Consider the following 23,200-nt stretch of genomic DNA (forward strand, 5'->3'; position numbering starts at 1 on the left):
CCATGCTCTCTCCTCACCTAAGACGCTCGAATAGTTAAACGGTTTGTTATTGCAACTTTCAAAAATTAAAAAAATGGCTTTCCTTCCAAGGTGGTTTACAAGGGCAAGATAAAATACTTTCAAGAATACAAGATGTTGGGAAGGGGAAAAAAGTCTCGCAGCAGATTGTTAGCAATTGAGCCAGCCTGGTATAGTGGTTACAGTGTCTGACTAGGGCACGGGTGGCCAAACTGTGGCTCAGCAGCCACATGTGGCTCTTTCACACATATTGCGGCTCGTGAAGACTCCACTGCTGCATCGGCTGGCTTGGAGAAGGCTTTTGTCTCTAAACCATTTCACTAAACCAGCTGGAAGCTTGGAGAATGCATTTAAAGTTGCTTTCTTTCCACTTCTCCCTCCCCTGTCTGCTTTGGTATAGTGGTTAAGTGCGCAAACTCTTATCTGGGAGAGCCGGTCTTGATTCCCCACTCCTCCACTTGCAGCTGCTGGAATGGCCTTGGGTCAGCAAGATTTATCCTTGAAAAGGCAGCTTCTGGGAGAGCTCTCTCAGCCTCACCTACCTCACAGGGTATCTGTTGTGGGAGGGGGGAAGGTAAAGGAGACTGTGATTACTCTGCGATTCAGAGTATAGGGCGGGATATAAATCCAGTATTTTCTTCTACTTCTTTCCACCTTTCTTTCCATTTTTTCCCCTCCCACCCTCCCTCCCTCCCTGTCTTGCAGCTCTCAAACATCTGACATTTGCGTCCTGGGGCTCACAAATATCTGACATTTATTCTATATGGCTCTAACATTAAGCAAGTTTGGCCACTCCTGGACTAGGACCTAGGACACCTGGGTTCAAATCCTCACTCTTCTAGGAAGTTTAGCAGACAACCTGAGGCCAGTTTCTGTATACCCTACCTCACAAGGTTGTTGTGGGGACAAATTTGGGGGGGGGGGAGGAAAAACCGCATATGCTATCTGAGCTCCCCGAAGGAAGAGCAGCAAACGAATACATAAAACTGTTTTCTACTGGTGCTTAAGTCTTAATAGGGAAGCTGCTAAGCATACTTCTCTGAGGAAGCGTATACTGTAACTGGGGGCTGCCAAAGAAAAGGCCCTTTCTTTCCCCAGTGCTCACCCATTTCACTTCTGAAAGTGAGGGGAACTGGAGAAAAACCAGGTGGGGCACTTGGTTGTGTCATCTTTCTCTGTGCATATCCTATCAAGGCCCTGACTTGGGTAGCCCAGGCTAGCCTGATATCATCACTCAGAAACGAAGCAGGGTCAGCCCTGGTTAGTCTTTGGATGGAGACCACCAAGGAAGTCCACAGTTGCTGCACAGAGGCAGACAGTGGCAAACCACTTCTGAACATCTCTTGCCTTGAAAATTCCCATGAGTTGGTTGCGGGGGCCGGCCCTGCCACAAGGCAAACTAGGTGACTGCCTAGGACGCCAGCCTTCTGGGGGTGCCAAATTGGGTTGCCCTCATGTGACTCGGTGACGTCTCAGTGCGAGGACGAGCACCAGAAATTAGCCTTGCCTAGGGTGCCAGACAGTTTAGGGCCAGCCCTGGTTGATGCGACTTGAAGGCACTTTACACACACACATACCACAAGAAGAAGAAGAAGAAGAAAAAGAAGAAGAAATTGGATTTATATCTCACCCTTCACTCTGAATCTCAGACTCTCAAAGTCGCTTATAATCTCCTTTACCTTCCTCCCCCACAACAGACACCCAGTGAGGTAGGTGGGGCTGAGAGAGCTCTCCCAGAAGCTGCCCTTTCAAGGACAACTATGTGAGAGCTATGGCAGACCCAAGGTCATTCCAGCAGCTGCAAGTGGAGGAGTGGGGAATCAAACCCGGTTCTCCCAGATAAGAGTCCGCGCACTCAACCACTAAACAAAACTGGGGTGGGATAAAACAGTGTGCTGTGCCCTAAGACACCCTTGCTTTAAATCTGGCCAGAACTGCTCTCTAAACGACCTTCAGCAGGCCGCTCACATCTGAAAAAAGACTGACCTGCCTCACAAGGCTGTTGTAAATATTTTCCTAGCGCTGACTATGAATCCTACATCTTATTATTAGGATGAGCAGCCCGGTGGACTTTCTTAGCACTGAAAGAGGCAGCGGACCGTCAGAAGTATGTGGCATTCATGAATTTGCCACCAGCTGCCCCCTTGGCTGCCTCCTAGTAGCTAATGGTTATTTTTGATTTATTCGACAAGGCCATTTTGTTGTTGCGCCCAGCCAAAACTGTACCGAACCCCAGTCACAGCTATTTCCAGACAAGACATGCTTCGCTGCCGGTGCTTCACCAACAGCCGCTGCTTGCACCCCCCCTTCTAGAATTCCAACGGAGAATTCTGTTTCAGCATTTAATGCTGGCCGAGGCCCACCAAAGTCTATTAGACTGCAGAGCAAGCTCCCAGAGGGAAGCAGAGGTTACCTTTCAAACCAGCCTGGACGCAAAGCTATTTTTAAGGAAATCGATGGCCCGACAGACGCTGACCAAAGACAGAGAGAAGCTTGTCGCTGCTAGAGAAATCCCCTTTTGTGAGCTGTTTTCCCGGACAAAAACATATCACAGCCAGGGTCAATGGAATGTCTTGGCACACTTCATTAATTTGCTTTTGACCATCTGCGTGTTGGCATTTCTGACCCTTCCCGCCACGGCTGCCAATGGGATCCTTTTCCTCGAGGCACGAAGCTTCTTTTAAAAGATGCTTTCTGCTCCAAGCCGCCAACATGGACTTCTCTCTGCAGAAGAGGAGTTCCGGGATCTCCTCTGGTGCAGAAGAAAAGATAATTTGGGGAGGGGGGGATATGGCCGGAACCCAGGACCTCCAGTGATTTATTATCACACATAATTTTGTGCCAGCCGAAGATCACAATGCAATCATTCTGTATACCGGGAAACTTACAGACGGGTTTGAGTGTAGACTCGTTTGGCTACAGGGCAGATTGAGGGGAGAAACCCCACATAGAGAAGTGTGTGCTTATTTACTGATCTCTTTTTTACCTTTTTTTTTTTTTTGTAAGAATCCCGTGGTGCAGAGTGGTAAAGCTGCAGTACTGCAGTCAAAGCTCTCTGCTCATGACCTGAGCTTGATCCCAGCAGAAGCTGGGTTCAGGTCGCTGGCTCGAGGTTGACTCAGCCTTCCATCCTTCCGAGGTGGGTCAAATGAGTACCTAGCTTGCTGGGGGGAAAGCGTAGATGACTGGGGAAAGCAATGGCTGAGTATTTCAAGAAGTCTCCCATTCAAGTACTAACCGCAGTTGACTCTACTTAGCTTCCAAGATCTAATGGGATCAGGCCCGCCTAGGCTATCCAGGTCATGGCCAAAGTATAATCTTCCATGTGCACGCCCAAGAAGTGTGTGTGCACATGAAAATACATACCTTGAATAAAACTTGATTGGTTTTAAAGGCGGCACTGGACTCTATTCTATTGCTTCAGACCAACACAGCTACCCACCTGAAACTATACAAGGCAGAAAGCGGGGGGGGGGGGGGGGGGGGGGGGGGGCGGGGCGGGAGCAGGAGAGAAAAGATCTCCTTTCAAAAGCACAGAAAGCTCATGGGAAACCACTGTCATCACATCCAATATTAAAAAAAACATTTATCTTGAGCCACATCAGCTCCTGACCTAGGCGATGTGATTTGTGTGTGGGAAGATTTCAATCTTTAATACTGCATGCACAAGGGCCTTTGTTATGCTGCCTAGTGTGTGCGGGAGGGGGAATACCAAGGTCACCCCACACCTCAGTTTTATAAACCTATGGGGCCACCGTAATTGGGCTGTGATGTGATGGCTACAGGAGGTAGTGGCATATACAAGTATAGACGGCTTCAAGAGGGGCTTCAACAGACAGAGCAGAGTGATGGGGGGCAGGCGAACATCTGGGTATGGTCCCCTAAGCAGGGGTGGAATTCCAGCAGGAGCTGCTTTGCATATTAGGCCACACACCCCTGATGTAGCCAATCCTCTAAGAGCTTACAAAAAAGAGCCTTGTAAATTCTTTGAGGATTGGCTACATCAGGGGTGTGTGGCCTAATATGCAAAGCAGCTCCTGCTAAAATTCCACCCCTGCCCCTAAGTCCCCCCCCCTTGGATTGCTCTTTGGATGGGGGGGGGATTTGTTCCCCTCCTAGCCTTAGAAGTCTTCTTGGAACTTAATAATTGTGGATTTAAAAAGTTCAAAATTAATTTGAACATTTATTGTATGTCAGTTATCAAGAACTGGGAGTAGGTTGATGGCTACATAAATTTTATTAAGTGGTCATGGGGAAAAGATGGGGACGAGGTGAAGAAAAGCACTGTTATGAAATTATGTTTGTTATAATATAAATGATTGTGTTTGTATTGTTAAATCATAAATTTCTTTCTTCAGTTAAGACATATAAATGCAAAAAAAAGAAAGAGAGAGAGAGAAGGGATTGGATCAACATATGGAGCAGAGGTCCATCAGTGGCTATTAGCCACAGTGTATAGATGGAACTCTGTCTGGGGCAAGTGATGCTCTGTATTCTTGGTGCTCGGGAAGGGCAACAGTGGGAGGGCTTCTAGTGTTCTGGCCCCACTGATGGACCTCCTGATGGCACCTGTTTTTTTTGGCCACTGTGTGACACAGAGTGTTCGACTGGATGGGCCATTGGCCTGATCCAACATGACTTCTCTTATGTTCTTATGGCACTTTACGCACACACACCCATTCCAACTGCCACAGTACTCAGGACTCCAGTTATGCCACACAACCAACAGGGAAGAGAGAAGGACAGAGCAAGCAGCCCTAGCTGTATGGAAGTGCAAAGAAGGAGGTGCAATTTCTCTGCGTCCAGCTATCCTTTTTCTTCCCTTGGCTGGAGTGAGGAAGGCTCCAGATGGACCACATCAGGGCCTTTTTTGTAGCAGGAACTCCTTTGCATATTAGGCACACACCCTGGATGTAGCCAATCCTCCAGGAGCTTACAGGGATCTTAGTACAGGGCCTACTGTAAGCTCCAGGAGGATTGGCTGCATCGGGAGGTGTGGCCTAATATGCAAAGGAGTTCCTGCTAAAAAAAAGCCCTAGGCCACATAAACCCACAGCTGCTGAGAATCCAGCTTCACTGGTGGATTTGAAGGAACAGTGAACCTGCACGGCAAAAACAACTATGTGCTCTTCTGCAACCAAGAACAAACTAAAGAATTAACCTAAAGGCTACAAAGCAAGGACCATAAATCACTTCTGCTCCTTTGCCGTCAGGCTTGGCAGCAATCTAATGCGGCATGGTCCCAAAAAATAAAGGGTTATTGAGCCAATGAAAGGGGTGATAGTAGGCGACTCGCCGCTGGATTTCCTGTGCCTGAGCCACCTTCTGCTAAATTTATTTTCTATCAATGAACCTTCTCAGATGTAAAGATTTTCTGTGTTCAGAAACACTCTGGTTCCCTCCAACAAGCTTCTTGCAAATGGCCCAGAAGTCAAACCAGCCTGCTGGGGAGAAGGAAAGGCTTTTGTTGCTTGTGAATGTCCGTAAAGTTCCTTCAAGTCAAAGACAACTGACAGCGACCCAGCAAGGGGCTTTGGAGGCAATTGAGAGGCAGAGACGGTCTGCCACGGCCTTCCTCTGCAGAGTCTTCCTTGGTGGTAATCCTGTCCGAGACTTATGGTGACCCCACAAGGGGCTTTCAAGGCAAGAGAGAAGCAGAGGTGGTTTGTCATTGCCTTCCTTTGCAGAATCTTCCTTAGTGGTCACCATTCAAGACTTATGGTGACCTCAACATGGGGCTTTCAAGGTAGGTTAGAAGCAGAGATGGCTGGCCATTGCTCTCCTCTGCAGAGCCTTCCTTGGTGGTCTCCCATCCAAGACTTCTGGTGACCCCAGCAAGGGGCTTTGGAGGCAAGTGAGAAGCAGAGGTGGTTGGCCATGGCCTTTCCCTGCAGAGTCTTCCTTGGTGGCCTCCCATCCAAATACTAGACAGGGCTGATGCTGCTTAGCTTCCGAAATCTGACAAGATCAGGCTGTACCATACCAATTCCCACCCCATGCCCCCCCGGTCCTGGGTAGCCCAGGCTAGCCCAGTCTCATCAGATCTTGGAAACTACGCAGGGTCGACCTTGGCTAGTATTTGGAAGGGCAACCTCTAAGGAATACCAGAGTGGTTATGCAAAGGCAGGCAATGGCAAGCCACCTCTGAATGTCTCTTGCCTTAAAAAACAAGTCTAGATCACCACCTAGTGGTGCATAAGGCTAAAAGAGCTAGAACGTCTAACTGCCGGACAATCTTAGGATCTCCTGTCTATATGACACACATTGTCATACAATGATGACAACAGTGATGATAATAATAACTGCTTTCCTTCCCATTTGTTGTTTACTCACAGGAAAAATTGTATTTTAATGCCAGGGCTTTTTTTGTAGCAGGAACTCCTTTGTTTATTAGGCCACACCCTCCTGATGGAGCCAATCCTCCAAGAGCTTACAGGGCTCTTAGTGCAGGGCCTACTGTAAGCTCCAGGAGACTGGCTACTTCAGGGGGCATGGCCTAATATGCAAAGGAGTTCCTGCTATTAAAAAAGGCCTGGTTAACACCATTTTTACCGGCCCTTCCCTGTGCCTTCAATAGCAGTCAGACACACAGAATGGTGGCATACAAAAGCTTTTCCATGCCACACCTTTGCTATCTGGAAAAGCTTCACTCGCTAAATTTCTGCATATCGGCACGAGCTATCAAATGTGCAGAAGCAAGGGCCAGTAAAGGAAACTGTCAGTCCTAGCGGTAAAAGGCATTACGTGGCAGAACTTTGCAAGCTGCCTTGCCCAAAAGGCATGGATTAGGAAAAACGGCCTGCATTGCAATTAATCCAAAGAGAGAGGATTGCATCTTCCGTTCATCACGTTTGAACTCTGCCCTACTAAAGGTACGTTTAGAAAAGTAAACTTAGGGCACACACGCAGTGAACAAAAGATTTGCAAAATCACTTGGCATGGGACTGCACAGTAGGAAGCAATAAGAGGAAGCCGTGGAAAAGATACATGCAAATAACCAAAGGCTCACGGCTACAAATTACTGGAAAACAACCATTTAGCAAAATAAAGAGTATAATTGATCAAAAATTCCAACTCATGGAACTGGGGTTCAGTTTTGATGCTACTGACAATCTCTGAAGAATGGCATTGGTTTCTGCCTCTGAATTACTGGAATGATTGCATTGGAGTTAACCGTGTTTTGAACTGCTGTTCTGCTGTCCCCCAGATTCACCGAGAGTTTGGCGGGTCAAAGTGAAGGATGTAAGAACAAACGCATAAGATTGTTTTTTAATGTTTATATTGCACTTTTGGAATTCCTGATCAATTACACTCTTTATTTTGCTAAATGGTTTGCTAGTAATTTGTAGCCGTGAGCCTTTGGTTTTTTTGCATGGGATAAAAGGTAGGGCAAAATCCCAAGGGCCAAAGGAAGACTTGGAAGTAAGCCCAAGTGGAGGTTGATGAGCGGCCGCTGCATCCCAGGAACGGGACAGACCCTCGTAGACATGAGATCTATGAGGACATCATTTATGATTTATGAAGACCTAACATTTTGGGCGTTGGAGTGGAACAGAGGAGGCCTGGTAGGAAAATAAATAAATAAATGGAAGAACTTCCCAGAGGCAGGTGGGCGAGGGGACACACTGTGCTGTCCTAGGCCAAATTACATGTTAGGTTACGTTTTTTGATGAACCAGGTCCTAGTAACCCAATTGTCTTTTCTTGCAGTCACCCAGCAGCAGTGGAGAAAGGCATTTTTGGAAATCCCAAGGAGCCTGATTGGACTTAGGATGACAATGAGTAGGCAAAGAAGGGACTGCTGTCTTCCCGAGCCAAAACAACGGGGCGGGGGGGAGGTAATCACTGGACCTACATATATGTGGAATTCTTCACATGCAGCTCCAGAGATGGGCAAATTATTCCCCTTCCCCGTCCATTTCCATTCAGCAAAATGATCCCCACCCCTACCATACCGTTCCTGGGGACTTAGAAAGGAGGTTCTAGTTTTACAAACAGTAGGCCACGCATGCCTGCATTCAGCCCATAGCTGCTCTGGAGGGACAGACTCCTCTAGCTGCCTACGTATTATCCAGGAATGCACAGGAACACAGCTCCAGTTGACTTGGTGTCAAGGGGTGTGGCCTAATATGCAAAGGAATTCCTGCTGGGATTTTTCTACCCCCCAAAAAAGCCCTGGTATTATCTGTCTCCCTAAATTCCCATCCTCTCTTTCTCTCTCTCTAGTTCTGGACTTAACTGATGAGATATTCTTGTTCAATGTCCTGTTGTCATGCCCGTGCTGGCGCTTCATAAATACTTTTCAAGAAAGACCTCCAAGTACATCGTATTGCCCAAGTGGGAGGCATTAGGATTGCCAGCCTCCAGGTGGTACCTGGGGATCTCCAGGGATTCCAGGTGGCAGAGATCAGCCCCCCTTGGAGAAAACGACTGCTTTGGAGAGTGGATCGTACGGCATTATACCCTGCTGAAATCCCTTCCCTCCCTTAACTCCACCCTCCCCAGACTTCACCCCCAAATCTCCAGGAATTTCCCAAACTGGAGCTGGCAACCCCAGAATGCATTGATACAGGTACGGCCAGATTATGTGTCTATATGCAATAAACCTCATGTGACTGACCACTGTGTTACTGGGCAGCTTCATTAAAACCTCAAGACCACTGCCAAAAGCAATTGCTCCGAAGAACAATCAAGGGAGACCCCTAAGGGCTGCTGCAAAAAACCTTTTAATTTATTTGCATGCGCCTGGTTCCCAATCAGAGGGTCTCCCTTCCTTATCCCACAGCTGTTGACTTCTACGCTCAGAAGTCCTACGGTGGAGGCTAGAGAAGGGTACCTGGCAAAGCAGCTCGCATGCCATATCGGCATGTAAGCAAAGTGTACAAAGAGCTGACGTGATCGATATGCTAGAATCGGTAGAGGTCAAAGCGTTATCACTGGCCTCTGGCCAGCCACCCCCACTCCACCCCATGGTTCACAGCCCCAGATGTCAGCTACCTTTGCTCCAGTTCCCATTAGTAACTCTGCAGCACCAGCAACTGTCTAAAAATCTTGCCTCTTTGCAGTCCAGGGGAGTTACCTTTTGGCTCCCCGGCAAAGTGGGAGACTCAACAGGTGCTGATTCTCTCTCGTCCCTGTTTCACCCATACCCACCCTGCCTGTTGTCGAGAGCAGACTCTGGGCGTCCTGCGCAAGTAGGGAGGCAACTACCTGGGAATGTGACTACCTCAGGGAAAGCAACTGCCAAGCTGATCTCCTCACTGGGGAAGTTCTGAACTTAACTTCGGGGAGGGATGGTGGCTCAGTGGTACAGCATTTGTTTGGTAAGCAGGAGGTCCCAGGTCAATCCCCGGCATCTCCAACTAAAAAGGGTCCAGGCAAATAGGTGTGAAAAACCTCAGCTTGAGACCCTGGAGAGCCGCTGCCAGTCTGAGTAGACAATACTGACTTGGATGGACCAAGGGTCTGATTCAGTATAAGGAAGCTTCATATATGTTCATATATAAGTGATCAGCCTATGAACCACAAAAAACAGGTTCATTTTAAAACCTGGTTTGAATGCGAAAGGCTTAAGACAGGGGTGTCAAATATGCGGCCCGGGGGCTGAATCAGGCCTCCGGAAGGTTCCTATCAGGCCCCTGAGCAACGGGCTGTCATCTGCTTCCTTCTCCCTCTCTCTTATTTCCTTCTGCATAACAGCTTGCTTTGCAAGGCTTGCTCAGTCACACAGGAGCAAAGCCTCTATTTTATCTATTGGCTGAGACTCCTCCCTTGGGGAGGAAGGAGGGGAGGGAGAGCTTGCTTTGCCAGCCTCTCTCAACTGCACAGCAGAGCTACTGAGCCAAACCTCTCTTTCTTCTATTGGCAGAGACTCCTCCCCCTCCTGGTCCCCTGCAGAAGGAAGGAAAAAGCCAGAGCTTCCTTTGCCCAGTTTCCTGTATCCCATGGGAGAAATACAAAGAAAGCACTTTTAAGACCATTGAGTGCTAATGTTTTAAGCATGTTTTAAGTTTTTAAAAAATCTTTAACTGTGTTTGTGTCCTTTATAAAGTTTATATCTCTGCTACCTAATCTTAATAGGAACACACACAGCCTGGCCCAGCAAGGTCTCATTTATGTCAGATTCGGCCCTCTTAACAAAATGAGTTTGACATCCCTGGCTTAAGAAAACCATGAGTGGTGCTCAGAATGAGAGCGCCATCATGTGGAGTTTCCCCTTCAGGGCAGGGGCTTCCTGCTGTCTATGTAGGGAAATATATCCACATGGAAACAGTCTGCATGGCCACTGGAAGTTATCGGAGGCCAGCCACGTGCCTTATGTATGGGGCCCTTCCGCATTCCCATTTTCCTCACTTGTAAGTTCCTGTTTCTTTGGGGGGTGGGGTTGTTCCTGCTCTGTATGCATTTGCTCCCTCTTACACCAGTTCATGTCTGACATAAAACCTCCCATTTATATCCACAAGGAGATAGGCTGGCTGGACATAAACTGATGTAATATTGAACTGACCACTAGAGGGAGCAAACATGGGCAGAATAGAATCCCCACCCCATTGCCGAAGGACAGTGATGGGTTCTACTGGAGAACACGGCTCCTTTGAGTCTTGAGACAGTATACCTTAAGAAAGACCTTGGCATGGTACACTGTCTTAAGGCCACCTTCCAAAGGAGCCGTTTTCTCCAGTAGAACCCATCACCGTCCTTTGGCGATCAGCTATAAATCCAGGAGACCTCTGGACCCAACCTCCCCAAAACAGAGCATCTCTCTGGAAGGAAAAGTTGCAGCCAACACTCCCTCTAAGCTATGGAGTCCTGTGAGCAAAAATTCTACTTCGTGAGCTTACCAGCATTAAAGTTGTGAGCTACTGCATAAATTAGTGTGCTCTGGGGTAATCCTTCCTGAGTAAAGACAAAAATGTGTGAGCCAGAGGCTAAAATACTGTGAGCTAGCTCACACACTAACTCAGCTTAGAGGGAACACTGGTTGCAGCCAATACTCCCTCTAAGCTGATGAGTCTTGTGAGCAATTCTACTTTGTGAGATAGTGAGAAGACTGCAGATTTATACCCTGCCCTTCTCTCTGAATCAGAGTCTCATAGCGGCTCACAATCTCCATTATCTCCCCCCACAACAGACACCCTGTGAGGTAGATGGGGCTGAGAGGGCTCTCACAGTAGCTGCTCTTTCAAGGACAACCTCTGCCAGAGCTATGGCTGGCCCAAGGCCATGCTAGCAGGTGCAAGTGGAGGAGTGGGGAATCAAACCCGGTTCTTCCAGATAAGAGTCCGCGCACTTAACCACTACAACAAACTGGCTCTCATTAGTGGCATTAAAGTTGTGAGCTGCTGCATAAATTAGTTTGCTCTGGGGGCCTTTTTTCCTGAGCTAAGACAAAAATGTGTGAGCCGAAGGCTAAAAAACGGTGAGCTAGCTAACTAACTCAGCGTAGAGAGAACACTGGCTGCAGCTACAAAAGACTGAGCTACAAATCAAATCTCACTTCCACCATGAACTCTCACAGTGGCCTCTGGCAAGACACTTTCTCTCTTACAACTCTGCCCAACTGCAGTAGGGGGGACGTGGACCGACTTTACAAAGCTGTTGTGATGATTAGGCCAAGACAAAGCAGCTGCAGTGCTTCACTCCTATATAAATACAGAGGAGGAGTAGCAAGCTGCCCATACTTACTGTTTTTGAGGTAGCGCAGAGGGTGGGTGCGGGAGTAGGAGGCTTGGCCACGCTCTGCCCTGGCGGTAGGCCGAACCTCTGGCCAGTATCTGGGGGAGAGGAGGACGAGTGAAGCCGGGCTTCTAGCCTCTCGGGTTCATGCTTATAGGACTCAAGAGGAAACGTCGGCTGCTTGGTCACTTGGGTTGGGGTCGACGGAGAAGACGAGAGGCCCGAAGCTGGAAAGAAAGAAAAAGACGTGTCCGTCATCTCTTGGGATTCATGCAGGGCAAAGAGTGCTTCTGAAATTGGAATCTCCGAGGTCTCTTGCTCTTCCCAACAAAATGGACAGGTAAAATGTGGCACTCCCCTCCTTTGATTAACGAAGTGCTTTTAAATAACGTATGGTCTAATCAATAACGTTAATGGAGCCAACTTCTATAGAGCCAGTGGCTTCTACTGGAAGGTAGCAATACTCCACCATCTCAGGCAGGCCCTGCTGGCTGAGTTCTCATTTGCAGGGATTAAGCCTCAGCTACAAAAAATGATTCATTTGGATTTGAAAAGTCCTTAAGCTTTTCCTTAAAGTCCACAACAATGGTCCCCTTCCAAACTTGACAGTTCCAAGGCGCTTGTGGAAAAAGATGCTTATGATATTTACTTCTCCAAACGTGAAAGCCAGAAAGTGCTTTCAGTGCTCACTTGTCCATTTTCCATAAAGGGTTTTAAGCTTGGAGGCTTTTAAGTTTGGAGATGTAAATTTCCTTTATGGAAAATGGACAAGTGAGCACTGAAAGCACTTTCTGGCTTTCAAGTTGGGAGAAGTAAATATCACAAGCATCTTTTTCCACGAGCGCCTTGGAACTGTCAAGTTTGGAAGGGGACTGTTGTGGACTTGAATGAAAAGGTTGTGGGTTTTGGCAATGAACTGAGAAATTTCTTGTTGCACCTTTGTCTAAGTTTACTTACAAGACATTATAACAGCTTTGTTTAGTTACATGTGTGGCGTTTGTTAATTATACCTGGGGGCTAGCGTCCCTATTTTGGAGGGGACAGAAACAAGCTAGAGGGGCAATTTAATAAATGCCTTTGGAGCGATTCTACCAATAACTAGGCCTCAGTTTCAGTAGCAGCTCACAGGAACACAGCTCCTGAACCTTTCTGAGGGTTCCCCCTCTTCCTCCCCACCGACATTGAATAGTAGGTGCAGCTGCATAACAATCCCTGGATTAGGAGAGCGGGCAGCCAGCCAGCCACCAGGGGCTTTGACATGACCCCAGCAGCCCTCATCAACCCCTGGAGAAGCCCACCCCACCCTTTCTGCACTTATGTGATTTTGGGTGTTAGGTGGCTTGCTGGCCTTTTGAGTGCCAGTGCAGGCCTCGCTTGCCCAGGGCTCTCCTTTCTTGCATTGGGTTGCTTTTGGTGGGGGTGGGGATGGCATATGCTAATGAGTTATGCTAATAAGCTCCGCCATCTATTTTTCTACAAAATGACCCCTGCCAATAACCGCTATTTGCGCATGGCTCATTCTCTCTGGGTCAAAAGAGGCCGAGATTACAGCTTCCACTGATTTTCTAAGCCATCTCTTGGCAACGCCAGATGAGAGTTTTGTTTGAAGAGGCATTTGCATTTTATGAAATTAAACATTTTTTTTTTAAACCCAACCCTCACTGTCAGCTGCTAAGGTATGGTTCAGAGGCAAGAATCTGTTACTAAACAGCTGAGGCAAGAATCTGTTACCAATCACCTGTTCTCTCAGATGTTGCTAAGGAGCGATGGGCCTGAGGATTTAACGGCTTTCGTGGATGGCGACATTAAGCAAACGCCACCGAAAAAAGCTTGTTTGATCTCTCCCACAAGATTCCCCATCCAGGACGCGCTAATCGCCACAGAGCATAAAACAGGAAAAACTTGGGAATACTCCAGTGTGGGACAGATTGATTACAACAAGTCATAGACTGCCAAGGCCTGAAGTTCCGGAGGCCGTGCGCAAGCATAAAGGACAGCTGATAACAAACTTCACAGCATAAATGCCATGGAAACCAGCAGCCTTGATGACTATATGAGTAAGGCTGCCAACCTCCAGCTGGTGCCTGAAGATCTCCAGTTATTAAAACTGATCTCCAGATGACCAAGATCAATTCCCCTGGAGAAAATGGCTGCTTTGGAGGAGAAGAGGAGGAGAGGAGGAGATTGGATTTATACCCCACCCTTCACTACCCAAAGGCGTCTTAGAGCAGCTTACAATCTCCCTTCCCTTTCCCTCCCCACAACGGACACCCTGTGAGGTAGGTGGGGGCTGAGAGAGCTCTCCCAGAACTTCCCTTGAGCAGAACCGCTGTGTGAGAACTTGTGGCTGACCCAAGGTCACATCAGCAGGTGCATGTGAAGGAGTGGGGAATCAAACCCAGTTCTCCCAGATAACAGTCTGCGCACTTACCCACTACACCAAACTGGCTCTCATTCGACCCTACTGAGGTCCCTCCCTCCCTAAACCCTAACTACTCCAGGCTCTGCCCCAAAAATCTCCAGGTATTTCCCAACCCAGAGCTGGGAATCCTAACGGGGGGGGGGGGGGGCGGTCCAAAAGGAATATCTAAGGGGAAAGATCTGGTGAGCCCATGCTCCAGCTTTGTGCTGCTCCTAATGAAAATCACATGGAAGGTTTAAGGGCCCTCTAGGATCACCAGTAACATCCCAGTGCACAGAACTTTAGCACTTACCTCCACATCAATAAAAGTTCCACCTGTTTAACATATGTGCATTGAGCAACTCAAAGTACTTTGGAACAGGACCGGGGTGGGGTGGGAGAGAGAACTCATATGCAAATTGAACACAGATCTCATGTGTCCGTGCAGGACAAGAAAAGTAAATGCAATCAAAATACACAACACTCTGCTTGTAATTTGTATACTTGTAACGTACACACACACACACTCACATATTCCTACAGAGAAATCTAGAATGTATGAAACAACTTTCTATTGTCCAGAATTTCAGCATCCCCTTGTTCCTCGCTGGTTGGTTATGGGATGTAAATGACTTGCTGAGACAGGAAACACAGTTCTTATCAGTTGTTTCCATCCTTGTGCAGGGGTTGGTTTTTTACTTCCTTTGGTTATAACCACTGTGTCCCCTTAAAAAACAACAGCTCCTGAGTAAGCTACCCCTGAGTAGTTCCTGCGTAGCCTATTGCCTTCTAACTTCTCCTTTTTGCATTCACTTTGAAGGTGAAAAACTGAAATAGACGAGAAAATATATTGAAATAGTTGAGAAAATATAGTTCCATTCTACCCTGTGCTGGTCACAGCTTGTCTGGAGTATCGTATCCAGGTACTATGCAGACAACTAGAATGGTTTCTAAGGAGAATAACAAACATAATTGGGGACTTGAAAACAAGTCCTATGTGGAAAGGTTGAAAGAACTGGGAAGGCTTAGCCCGGAGAATACAGGGTAAGAGGAACAGCAAAACTTGCCTTATTGAATTGGGCCATTAGTCCACCAAGGTCACTGTTGTCTGCTCAGACCGGCAACAGCTCTCCAGCTTCTCAGATGGAGATTCCACATCACCTCCCATGTGGGCTTTCTAACTGGAGATACTGGGGATTGAACCTGGGTGTCCTTCTATGTGCCAAGAGGATGCTCTACTGCTGAGCCACAGCCCATCATGATAGCACATAGAAGCTGCCACACAGAACAGCACACAGACATGTTCTCTGCTGTTCCAGAGGGCAAGTTTACATCTAGTAGGCTTCAATTACAGAAAGGAAGGTTTTGGTTGAACATTAGGAGAACATAATGATATAGGAGGCTCAGCAATGGAACCAGGCAATGGAGTGAGCTCTCCCCTGTAGTTCTTCAAGCAGAGGCTGGGGGATGGACTAGGGAAGGGCTATGGCTCTGTGGTAGAGCCTCTGATTGGCATGCAGAAGGTCCCAGGTTCAATCCCTGGTATCTTCAGTTAAAAGGACCAAGCAGGAGGTGATGAGGAAGACCTTTGCCTGAAACTCTGAAAGCAGCTGCCAGTCTGAGTAGACAAGACTGGCTTTGATGGACCAAAGGTTTGGTTCAGTATACGGCATTTTTCATGCGTTCATAGATGACCAGAAAGAGCCCTTCCCATTGCAGAACTCTGAGCTAGAGCGGCAACAATTAATTCAATACTCTTTGCTCTGTGTTTAGAATGACAGGAACATCGCTCGAGGCATTTTTCTAGGTATCAAAGAGCAATAATTCTGCATTTGTCTGGGAGCTGCTCTTGCAATTAGGCAGAGAGAATATTCAGTGCAATATGCCCGAGCAAGACCCAACTTAACGATCCATGAAATTCTTAGCGCGACCGCTGTCTCCTATCGATTCTTACCTGAGAGCACAGGAGCCAAGTTTCCCTGTCTATGCAAAGAGGGTAACCAACTTTCCTTTTCCAATGCTTCATCTCTGACAGGTTTGAGAAATGGCTTTTCCAGAATGTGTTTTTTGTCTATAATATCATTACAGACACCTAAGTGTTTTCAGAGTGCTTGAGGTTTTGGTGGAAGATGCAAATGATAAAGATGGCACCCCTGAAAAGGAAGGAGGGGGGAAGATTTCACTGCATTAGCTCTGCAGGAATGGGTATCTCTCAGGAGCTAATGGACTAGCCAGTCCACCGAAAGGACTCTTGACAGCAACCAGAGGTGCCAAAGTGGTAACAACCAGACTTGCAGGTGCCCATATACATATTCAGCAAGATAAGCAATAATGGGAAATGGCTAAGACAATGAGCAAGTGCAGTAAATACTCATCCCAGGAAACCTCTTTCAACATTTGAGAATGGAGTTTGTGTGGTAATCTATTTTTGGAGTAGACACACCCGCAGCCATGGGGGAGCTGTGGGGGCACTGTCCCCCGATTTCCAAGCGGGGGGGTCCAACTTCCAGGCAGGGGCCCTGACTTGCAGGGGACCCTCTGGGGCACAGCCTGCTTCCCCCCATCTTTATGTGCCGTGGCTGAGCTGGTCAGGTTAGAACAGATAAAAGGAAGGACTTCTTCATCCAAAGGGTAATTAACACATGGAATTTACTGCCACAGGAGGTGGTGGCAGCTGCAAGCATAGACAGCTTCAAGAGGGGATTGAATCAACATATGGAGCTGAGGTCCATCAGTGGCCGTTAGCCACAGGGTATAGATGGAACTCTCTGTCTGGGGCAGTGATGCTCTGTATTCTTGGTGCTGGGGGTGGGGCAACAGTGGGAGGGTTTCTAGTGTCCAGCCCCACTGATGGACCTCCTGATGCACCTGGTTTTTTGGCCACTGTGTGACACAGAGTGTTAGACTGGATGGGCCACTGGCCTGATCCAACATGGCTTCTCTTATGTTCTTCTGTGACACAGAGTGTTGGACTGGATGGGCCACTGGCCTGATCCAACATGGCTTCTCTTACGTTCTTCTGTGACACAGAGTGTTGGACTGGATGGGCCACTGGCCTGATCCAACATGGCTTCTCTTATGTTCTTCTGTGACACAGAGTGTTGGACTGGATGGGCCATTGGCCTGATCCAACATGGCTTCTCTTATGTTCTTCTGTGACACAGAGTGTTGGACTGGATGGGCCATTGGCCTGATCCAACATGGCTTCTCTTATGTTCTTCTGTGACACAGAGTGTTGGACTGGATGGGCCATTGGCCTGATCCAACATGGCTTCTCTTATGTTCTTCTGTGACACAGAGCGTTGGACTGGATGGGCCATTGGCCTGATCCAACATGGCTTCTCTTATGTTCTATTGTGACACAGAGTGTTGGACTGGATGGGCCATTGGCCTGATCCAACATGGCTCCTCTTGTGTTCTTATGTGACACAGAGTGTTGGACAGGATGGGCCATTGGCCTGAACCAACATGGCTTCTCTTATGTGAAGCATCAGTAGTGGCAGCTGGATCTGGGAGAGCCATGTGGAATGGGCCAGGGATTTGGGGGACTGGGGAGGGGGAACGGATGGAGCTGCTGCCTGTAAAGTGATGGGGTGGGGATGAGGGAAGTGGAAGGAAAACCCCCTGCTTGCATGCAAGGTCCAGTCCCTTCTTGATGTCAAAGTTTTAGAGTTGGCTACCTTCACTTGGCCACTTTCAGAGCCTCCAGCTTTTGCCCCACCCCAGAAAGCTTCTGAGAAGTGGCAAGCCCCACAGTGGATGGGAAAGGGTGCCCCCTGACTTTTAAAATCCTAGCTACACCCCTGGGAATAAGCTCTCTTTCTCACTAATAGTTCTGCTCTTGACCGCAGATAACGAATAAAAAACAAAACTAAGGATTTCAGGTTTTCACAGCTGGTAACATCATTAGGGTTTGTAGAATCTTTCGGGCTCAAGTGCCGTGTTCTACTGGAGAAAGTTTTTCTTCCAGCCGAGAACAAAACGTCTGGAAGAAAAACTTTCTCCAGTAGAACACGGCACTTGAGCCCGAAAGATTCTACAAACCCTAAAACTAAGGATGTCCTAATCAATGTTCCCTCTAAACTGAGGAGTCCTATGAGTGAAAATTCTACTTAAGAGAAGAACATAAGAGAAGCCATGGTGGATCAGGCCAACGGCCCATCCAGTCCAACACTCTGTGTCACCTAAGAACGTAAGAGAAGCCATGTTGGATCAGGCCACTGGCCCATCCAGTCTAACACTCTGTGTCACATAAGAACATGAGAGAAGCCATGTTGGCCCATCCAGTCCAACACTCTGTGTCACATAAGAACATGAGAGAAGCCATGTTGGATCAGGCCAATGGCCCATCCAGTCCAACACTCTGTGTCACATAAGAACATAAGAGAAGCCATGTTGGATCAGGCCAATGGCCCATCCAGTCCAACACTCTGTGTCACATAAGAACATAAGAGAAGCCGTGTTGGATCAGGCCAATGGCCCCTCCAGTCCAACACTCTGTGTCACATAAGAACATAAGAGAAGCCGTGTTGGATCAGGCCAATGGCCCCTCCAGTCCAACACTCTGTGTCACATAAGAACATAAGAGAAGCCATGTTGGATCAGGCCACTGGCCCATCCAGTCCAACACTCTGTGTCACATAAGAACATAAGAGAAGCCATGTTGGATCAGGCCAATGGCCCATCCAGTCCAACACTCTTTGTCACATAAGAACATAAGAGAAGCCATGTTGGATCAGGCCAATGGCCCATCCAGTCCAACACTCTGTGTCACATAAGAGAAGCCATGTTGGATCAGGCCAATGGCCCATCCAGTCCAACACTCTGTGTCACACAGTGGCCAAAAAATTTTATATACACACACACACACTGTGGCTAATAGCCACTGATGGACCTGTGTACTTTGTGAGCTACTGGCATTTGTGAGCTACTGCATACATTAGATTGCTCTGGGGCCATTTTTCCTGAGCGGAGACAAAAATGTGTGAGCTGGAAGCTAAAAAACTGTAAGGTAGCTCACACTAACACAGCTTAGAGGGAACACTGGTCCTAATGTAACTCCAGAGTGTAGGCAAGGTGGTGTGTGGGGGGGTGGGGACAGACACGGGAGAACCTATTGGGTTGGGGCCAAGGTTGCCAAATCTGGGTTGGGAACACCTGGAGATTTTTTTGGGGGGTGGAGCCTGGGTTGGGCAGGGTTTGGGGAGGGACCTCATCAGGGAATGGTACCTTTTAGAATCTACTCTTCAAAGTAGTCATTTTCTCCAGGGGAACTGATCTCTGTAGTCTGGAAATCAGTTGTAATTCTGGGAGAATGCCAGAATTCACCTGGAGGCTGGCAACCCTAGTTGGGGCAAACTTTGGCCAAATTGTGTAGGTTAGGGGCACTGGAGGAATCAGGAAGTCAGGGTCAGGTCCATGACGAAATATGGTGCCCTTGAAGGAAGATCACCGGAAGAATCTGACACATTTGGGACATAACTTGGCAAATTTGCAATTTCCTGGCTTTGCTGACTGGCCTGTTAAACTGTGGTTGGTCGTAGACGCTTGGTAGAAGAAAACCAGGCATTCTAGAGTTGTCAGTATCAGACCCTGAAGGGGGCTCCAGTGGGGTTTTAAAATTTCCCTGGATGTGCAATAACAGACTGAAAGTTTGCAGTGCTTTAGCAGAAGTGATTCAAAGGATACCTCCCAAGAGAAGCTGTTGAGTGGCAGTTCACAAGCAGCTCCGATACTATCAGGTAGGTTCATTAGGGATCGGCAAGTTGCCTGCCCACTACAAAAAGTCATTGCCTCTTCTTACAGGCTAACGCACAGACTTCAGATTCGTTCCACGATTCTAATTCATCCATGGTTGTAAGCAGTCCGCCCACACCCTCTTTGACTGTATAGTTTACTCTTTTGACTAGATCTTCTTTCATCAATGCTCTGTTGAAGGGACAAATTTGCATCCTGGGATATTAGGCCTCAACATAGCTCCCGCCTGCTAGATTGCAGCATTGTCTGCCTTTCAGGTGAGCATGTGTGGAGGGGGGGGGGGGGAATGTAGAATTTGCCTCCATCTCCATCCCCACTCTGCAGCGTACCATGTGGTGCAGGAAGTCTAAGCAAAACATCTCCCTCTGTGTCTAGCACGTACTGTGCCAAAGAAGAGGACACCTCATGCAAACAGAATCCACTGCTTCCACAGAATCCAAGCTCTCTCCCAAGTCAGTAAGCCAGAAATGTGATTGGCATGAACATCTTGGAAACCCAGAACTATCTACCAGTGCAAGTCTGTTCTGTAGCAAGGTGTGTGTAGTTCTGTTGAATGGGAAAGTTCCTGTCAGTTACATCATTCACTGACTTGCACTTTCCCCAACCCTCCCTTCCCTCTGGCCACCACAAACTCTAAATGAAACAGCCAGGCACAAGAATAGTGAAGCGACCCAAAGATGAACAAATGTTTTAAAAACTGTAATTATTTTCCCTTATTGGATTGGGTATGATAATGACAACAACAATAACAAATTTTGTGCAGTTATTTAGTTCTGGATGTGCCTCCCCAATTCTCTGGGTAGGTGGGAGTTACCAAAGCATATGGATTTAGAATTTGCTGAGCACACGATGATTCTTGAGCAAACCGTTGTGTTGGGTTTCATATGGAAACTCTTAAGATCTTCCTCTGCCCCAGTTTTGTCAAAACTTCTTTCCCAAGTCCTATGAGGAAAGGTTGAAGGAGGTGGGGATGTTTAGGATGGAGAGGAGGCGGCTGAGAGGTGATATGATCACCATCTTCAAGTACTTGAGGGGCTCTCATATAGAGGATGGTGTGGAATTGTTTTCAATGGCCCCGGAAGGTAGGACCAGAACCAATGGGTTGAAATTCAATCAAAAAAGTTTCCGGCTCAATATTAGGAAGAACTTCCTGACCATTAGAGCGATTCCTCAGTGGAATAGGCTTCCTCGGGACGTGGTGGGCTCTCCTTCCTTGGAGGTTTTTAAACAGAGGCAAGATGGCCATCTGACAGCAATGGAGATCCTGTGAATTTAGGGGGAGGTGTTTGTGAGTTTCCTGCGTTGTGCAGGGGGTTGGACTAGATGACCCTAAAGGTCCCTTCCAACTCTATGATTCTATGATTCCGGCCAGTTCTGCACATTTGAATTGACTGACATTTCAACAGAACATGCCATGGTAGCCAGATTTGGGCACTGCTGTCTCCTCTGCTTTGTATATGTGAGTGCTGTTTTTTTTTTTTTTTAACATATGATAAGTTTATTTTAGAAATTCCAAGTTATACAGAACTTTCTTGGGTGAAGTAGTATCAAGTAGATTAATTCCATATAAAACAAAATTCTACTATGCATAAAGTATTATGGTATATAATATTGTAGGACATCTTATTTAAGATAACATCCAGTTCGCCAATCAATCGATAAATAAATAAATAAATAAATATCTTCTAAGGATAAATCAACTAGTAATTGGGCTAGAATTTTGACTCTTAAGCTAAGAATAATGCCTTTCTCCATTCCAAGCCAAACAAGGTGCCCAAACTTGCTTAACATAAGAGCCACACAGAATAAGCGTCAGATGTTGGAGGGAGGGAGGAAGGAAATAGATGGGGGAGGCAGAGGTGGAAAGAAATCAACTTTAAATGCATTCTCCAAGCCACAGGCCAGCTTGGCTTGGGGAAGTGATTTAAAGAGACAAATGCCTTCTCCAAGCCAGCTGATGGAGGGGAGGGCTTTAAAAGCCACACAATATGTGTGAAAGAGCCACATGTGGCTCCCGAGCTGCAGTTTGGCCACCCCTGGTATATAACTACCAGTGACCAGTCCTGTAGTTCCTAAAGATGTGTCACTTTAGGTTTTCCTTCTTCTGGCACTGCTCAGGATCTAGGCATGGGGGCCATTGCTCCCGGCTTTTGCATACCTCTGAAGCATCTGCATAATATTTCTCTGTCAGTATTGCAAATGCATAAACCAATCTTCTACGTGTGACGTCATGGAATGGTGCAGAGCCTTCTCTTCCTTCGGAATCCTTGCATAAATCAGTACAGCACCCCCCCCACCCCCATTCTTCTTCGAGTAATGAAAACAGAGTAGTAGGAGGGCGATGGCTGGTGAATGTTAAGTAGAACCAGTCACTCATTAGAGGCCCAGCTGTTTCTTTGCAGAGCAGGTTCCCTGCAAAAAAGACTATCAGGCTTTTAAAGCACATCACTGCACGTTTCTTACGGTAACAGCAGGCTACAATTGTGTGACAGCAGCTAGGGTGCGTACGAAGCAGGTGAAGCGTTAGCAGCTTGCTTGTAACGAAGTTGGCCGTTCCCTTTGGAGCACAAACCATATAAGGAAACAAGAAACCTGGCTGCAGAACTCTAGCGGAATTCTCAGGCAGGGCAGGCCACAGACTATCTGGCACCCTAGGAAGGCTAACTTCTGGCACCCCCCACTGATAATGTCACTTGGGGGGGTGCCCAATTCAGTGTCCCCAGAAGGCTGGTGCCCTAGGCAATTGCCTAGGTTGCCTAGTGGCTGGACCAGCCCTGTTCTCAGGTTGCAATCAGGGAAGATACTGTGCATCCTTTTAAAGGCCTCGAGCATTAAAACCCCTCAAGGGCAAGAAATGAGCAGTCCCCTTCCTTCTGGTAGCCCCATGACAATGGGCATAGGGTCTCTGTGACAGCAGCCCACAGCGAACATTCCTGGTAAGTTCGAGGGCCAATCCACTCCAGTTCAAAGGTATATGCAATATGTTTTAGGCTGTTTCCACACGTCGATTTTGCTCAGCCACGTTTCCCAAACAGGAGTTATCTTTCTTCCCCCAGCATCAGCATGGGATCTTCATGTGTTCATGCACCTTCTGGCTTCCCCCTTGCTTTTCTGTGCTCTTTCATAAACCAGCTTTGCAAAAGATGGCAGCCAAAGCTTGTTTGCTCCAGCACCGACAGGAAACAGCAGATTTTCCTCAGGGCCAACTCACGCCAGCACCATTTCCCCTATCTCATTTCCCTGCAGTGGTCCTTTTTCCTCCTGCAGCAATATAACACTATAGCGTTATGTCAATTTTTTCAAAAATGTTAAATACTATAGCAATAAAATTGCTGATTTTTTAAAACAA

At 47.5% G+C, this 23,200-nt stretch overlaps 1 protein-coding gene across 4 annotated transcripts in view; it reads right to left on the reverse strand.

The window, feature by feature from the left end:
• PRKAG2 (protein kinase AMP-activated non-catalytic subunit gamma 2) overlaps positions 1–23,200 on the reverse strand; it is a 345,959-nt gene that overhangs the window by 92,711 nt on the left and 230,048 nt on the right. For all 4 annotated transcript variants that reach the window (XM_060248011.1, XM_060248010.1, XM_060248009.1 and 1 more), the window contains one exon: positions 11,703–11,920. In XM_060248011.1, coding sequence (XP_060103994.1) covers positions 11,703–11,920 — 218 coding nt within the window. The remainder of the gene's footprint in view (positions 1–11,702; positions 11,921–23,200) is intronic.

This window comes from Heteronotia binoei, chromosome 10 (genome assembly GCF_032191835.1).
Source record: "Heteronotia binoei isolate CCM8104 ecotype False Entrance Well chromosome 10, APGP_CSIRO_Hbin_v1, whole genome shotgun sequence".
Classification (NCBI taxonomy): domain Eukaryota; kingdom Metazoa; phylum Chordata; class Lepidosauria; order Squamata; family Gekkonidae; genus Heteronotia; species Heteronotia binoei.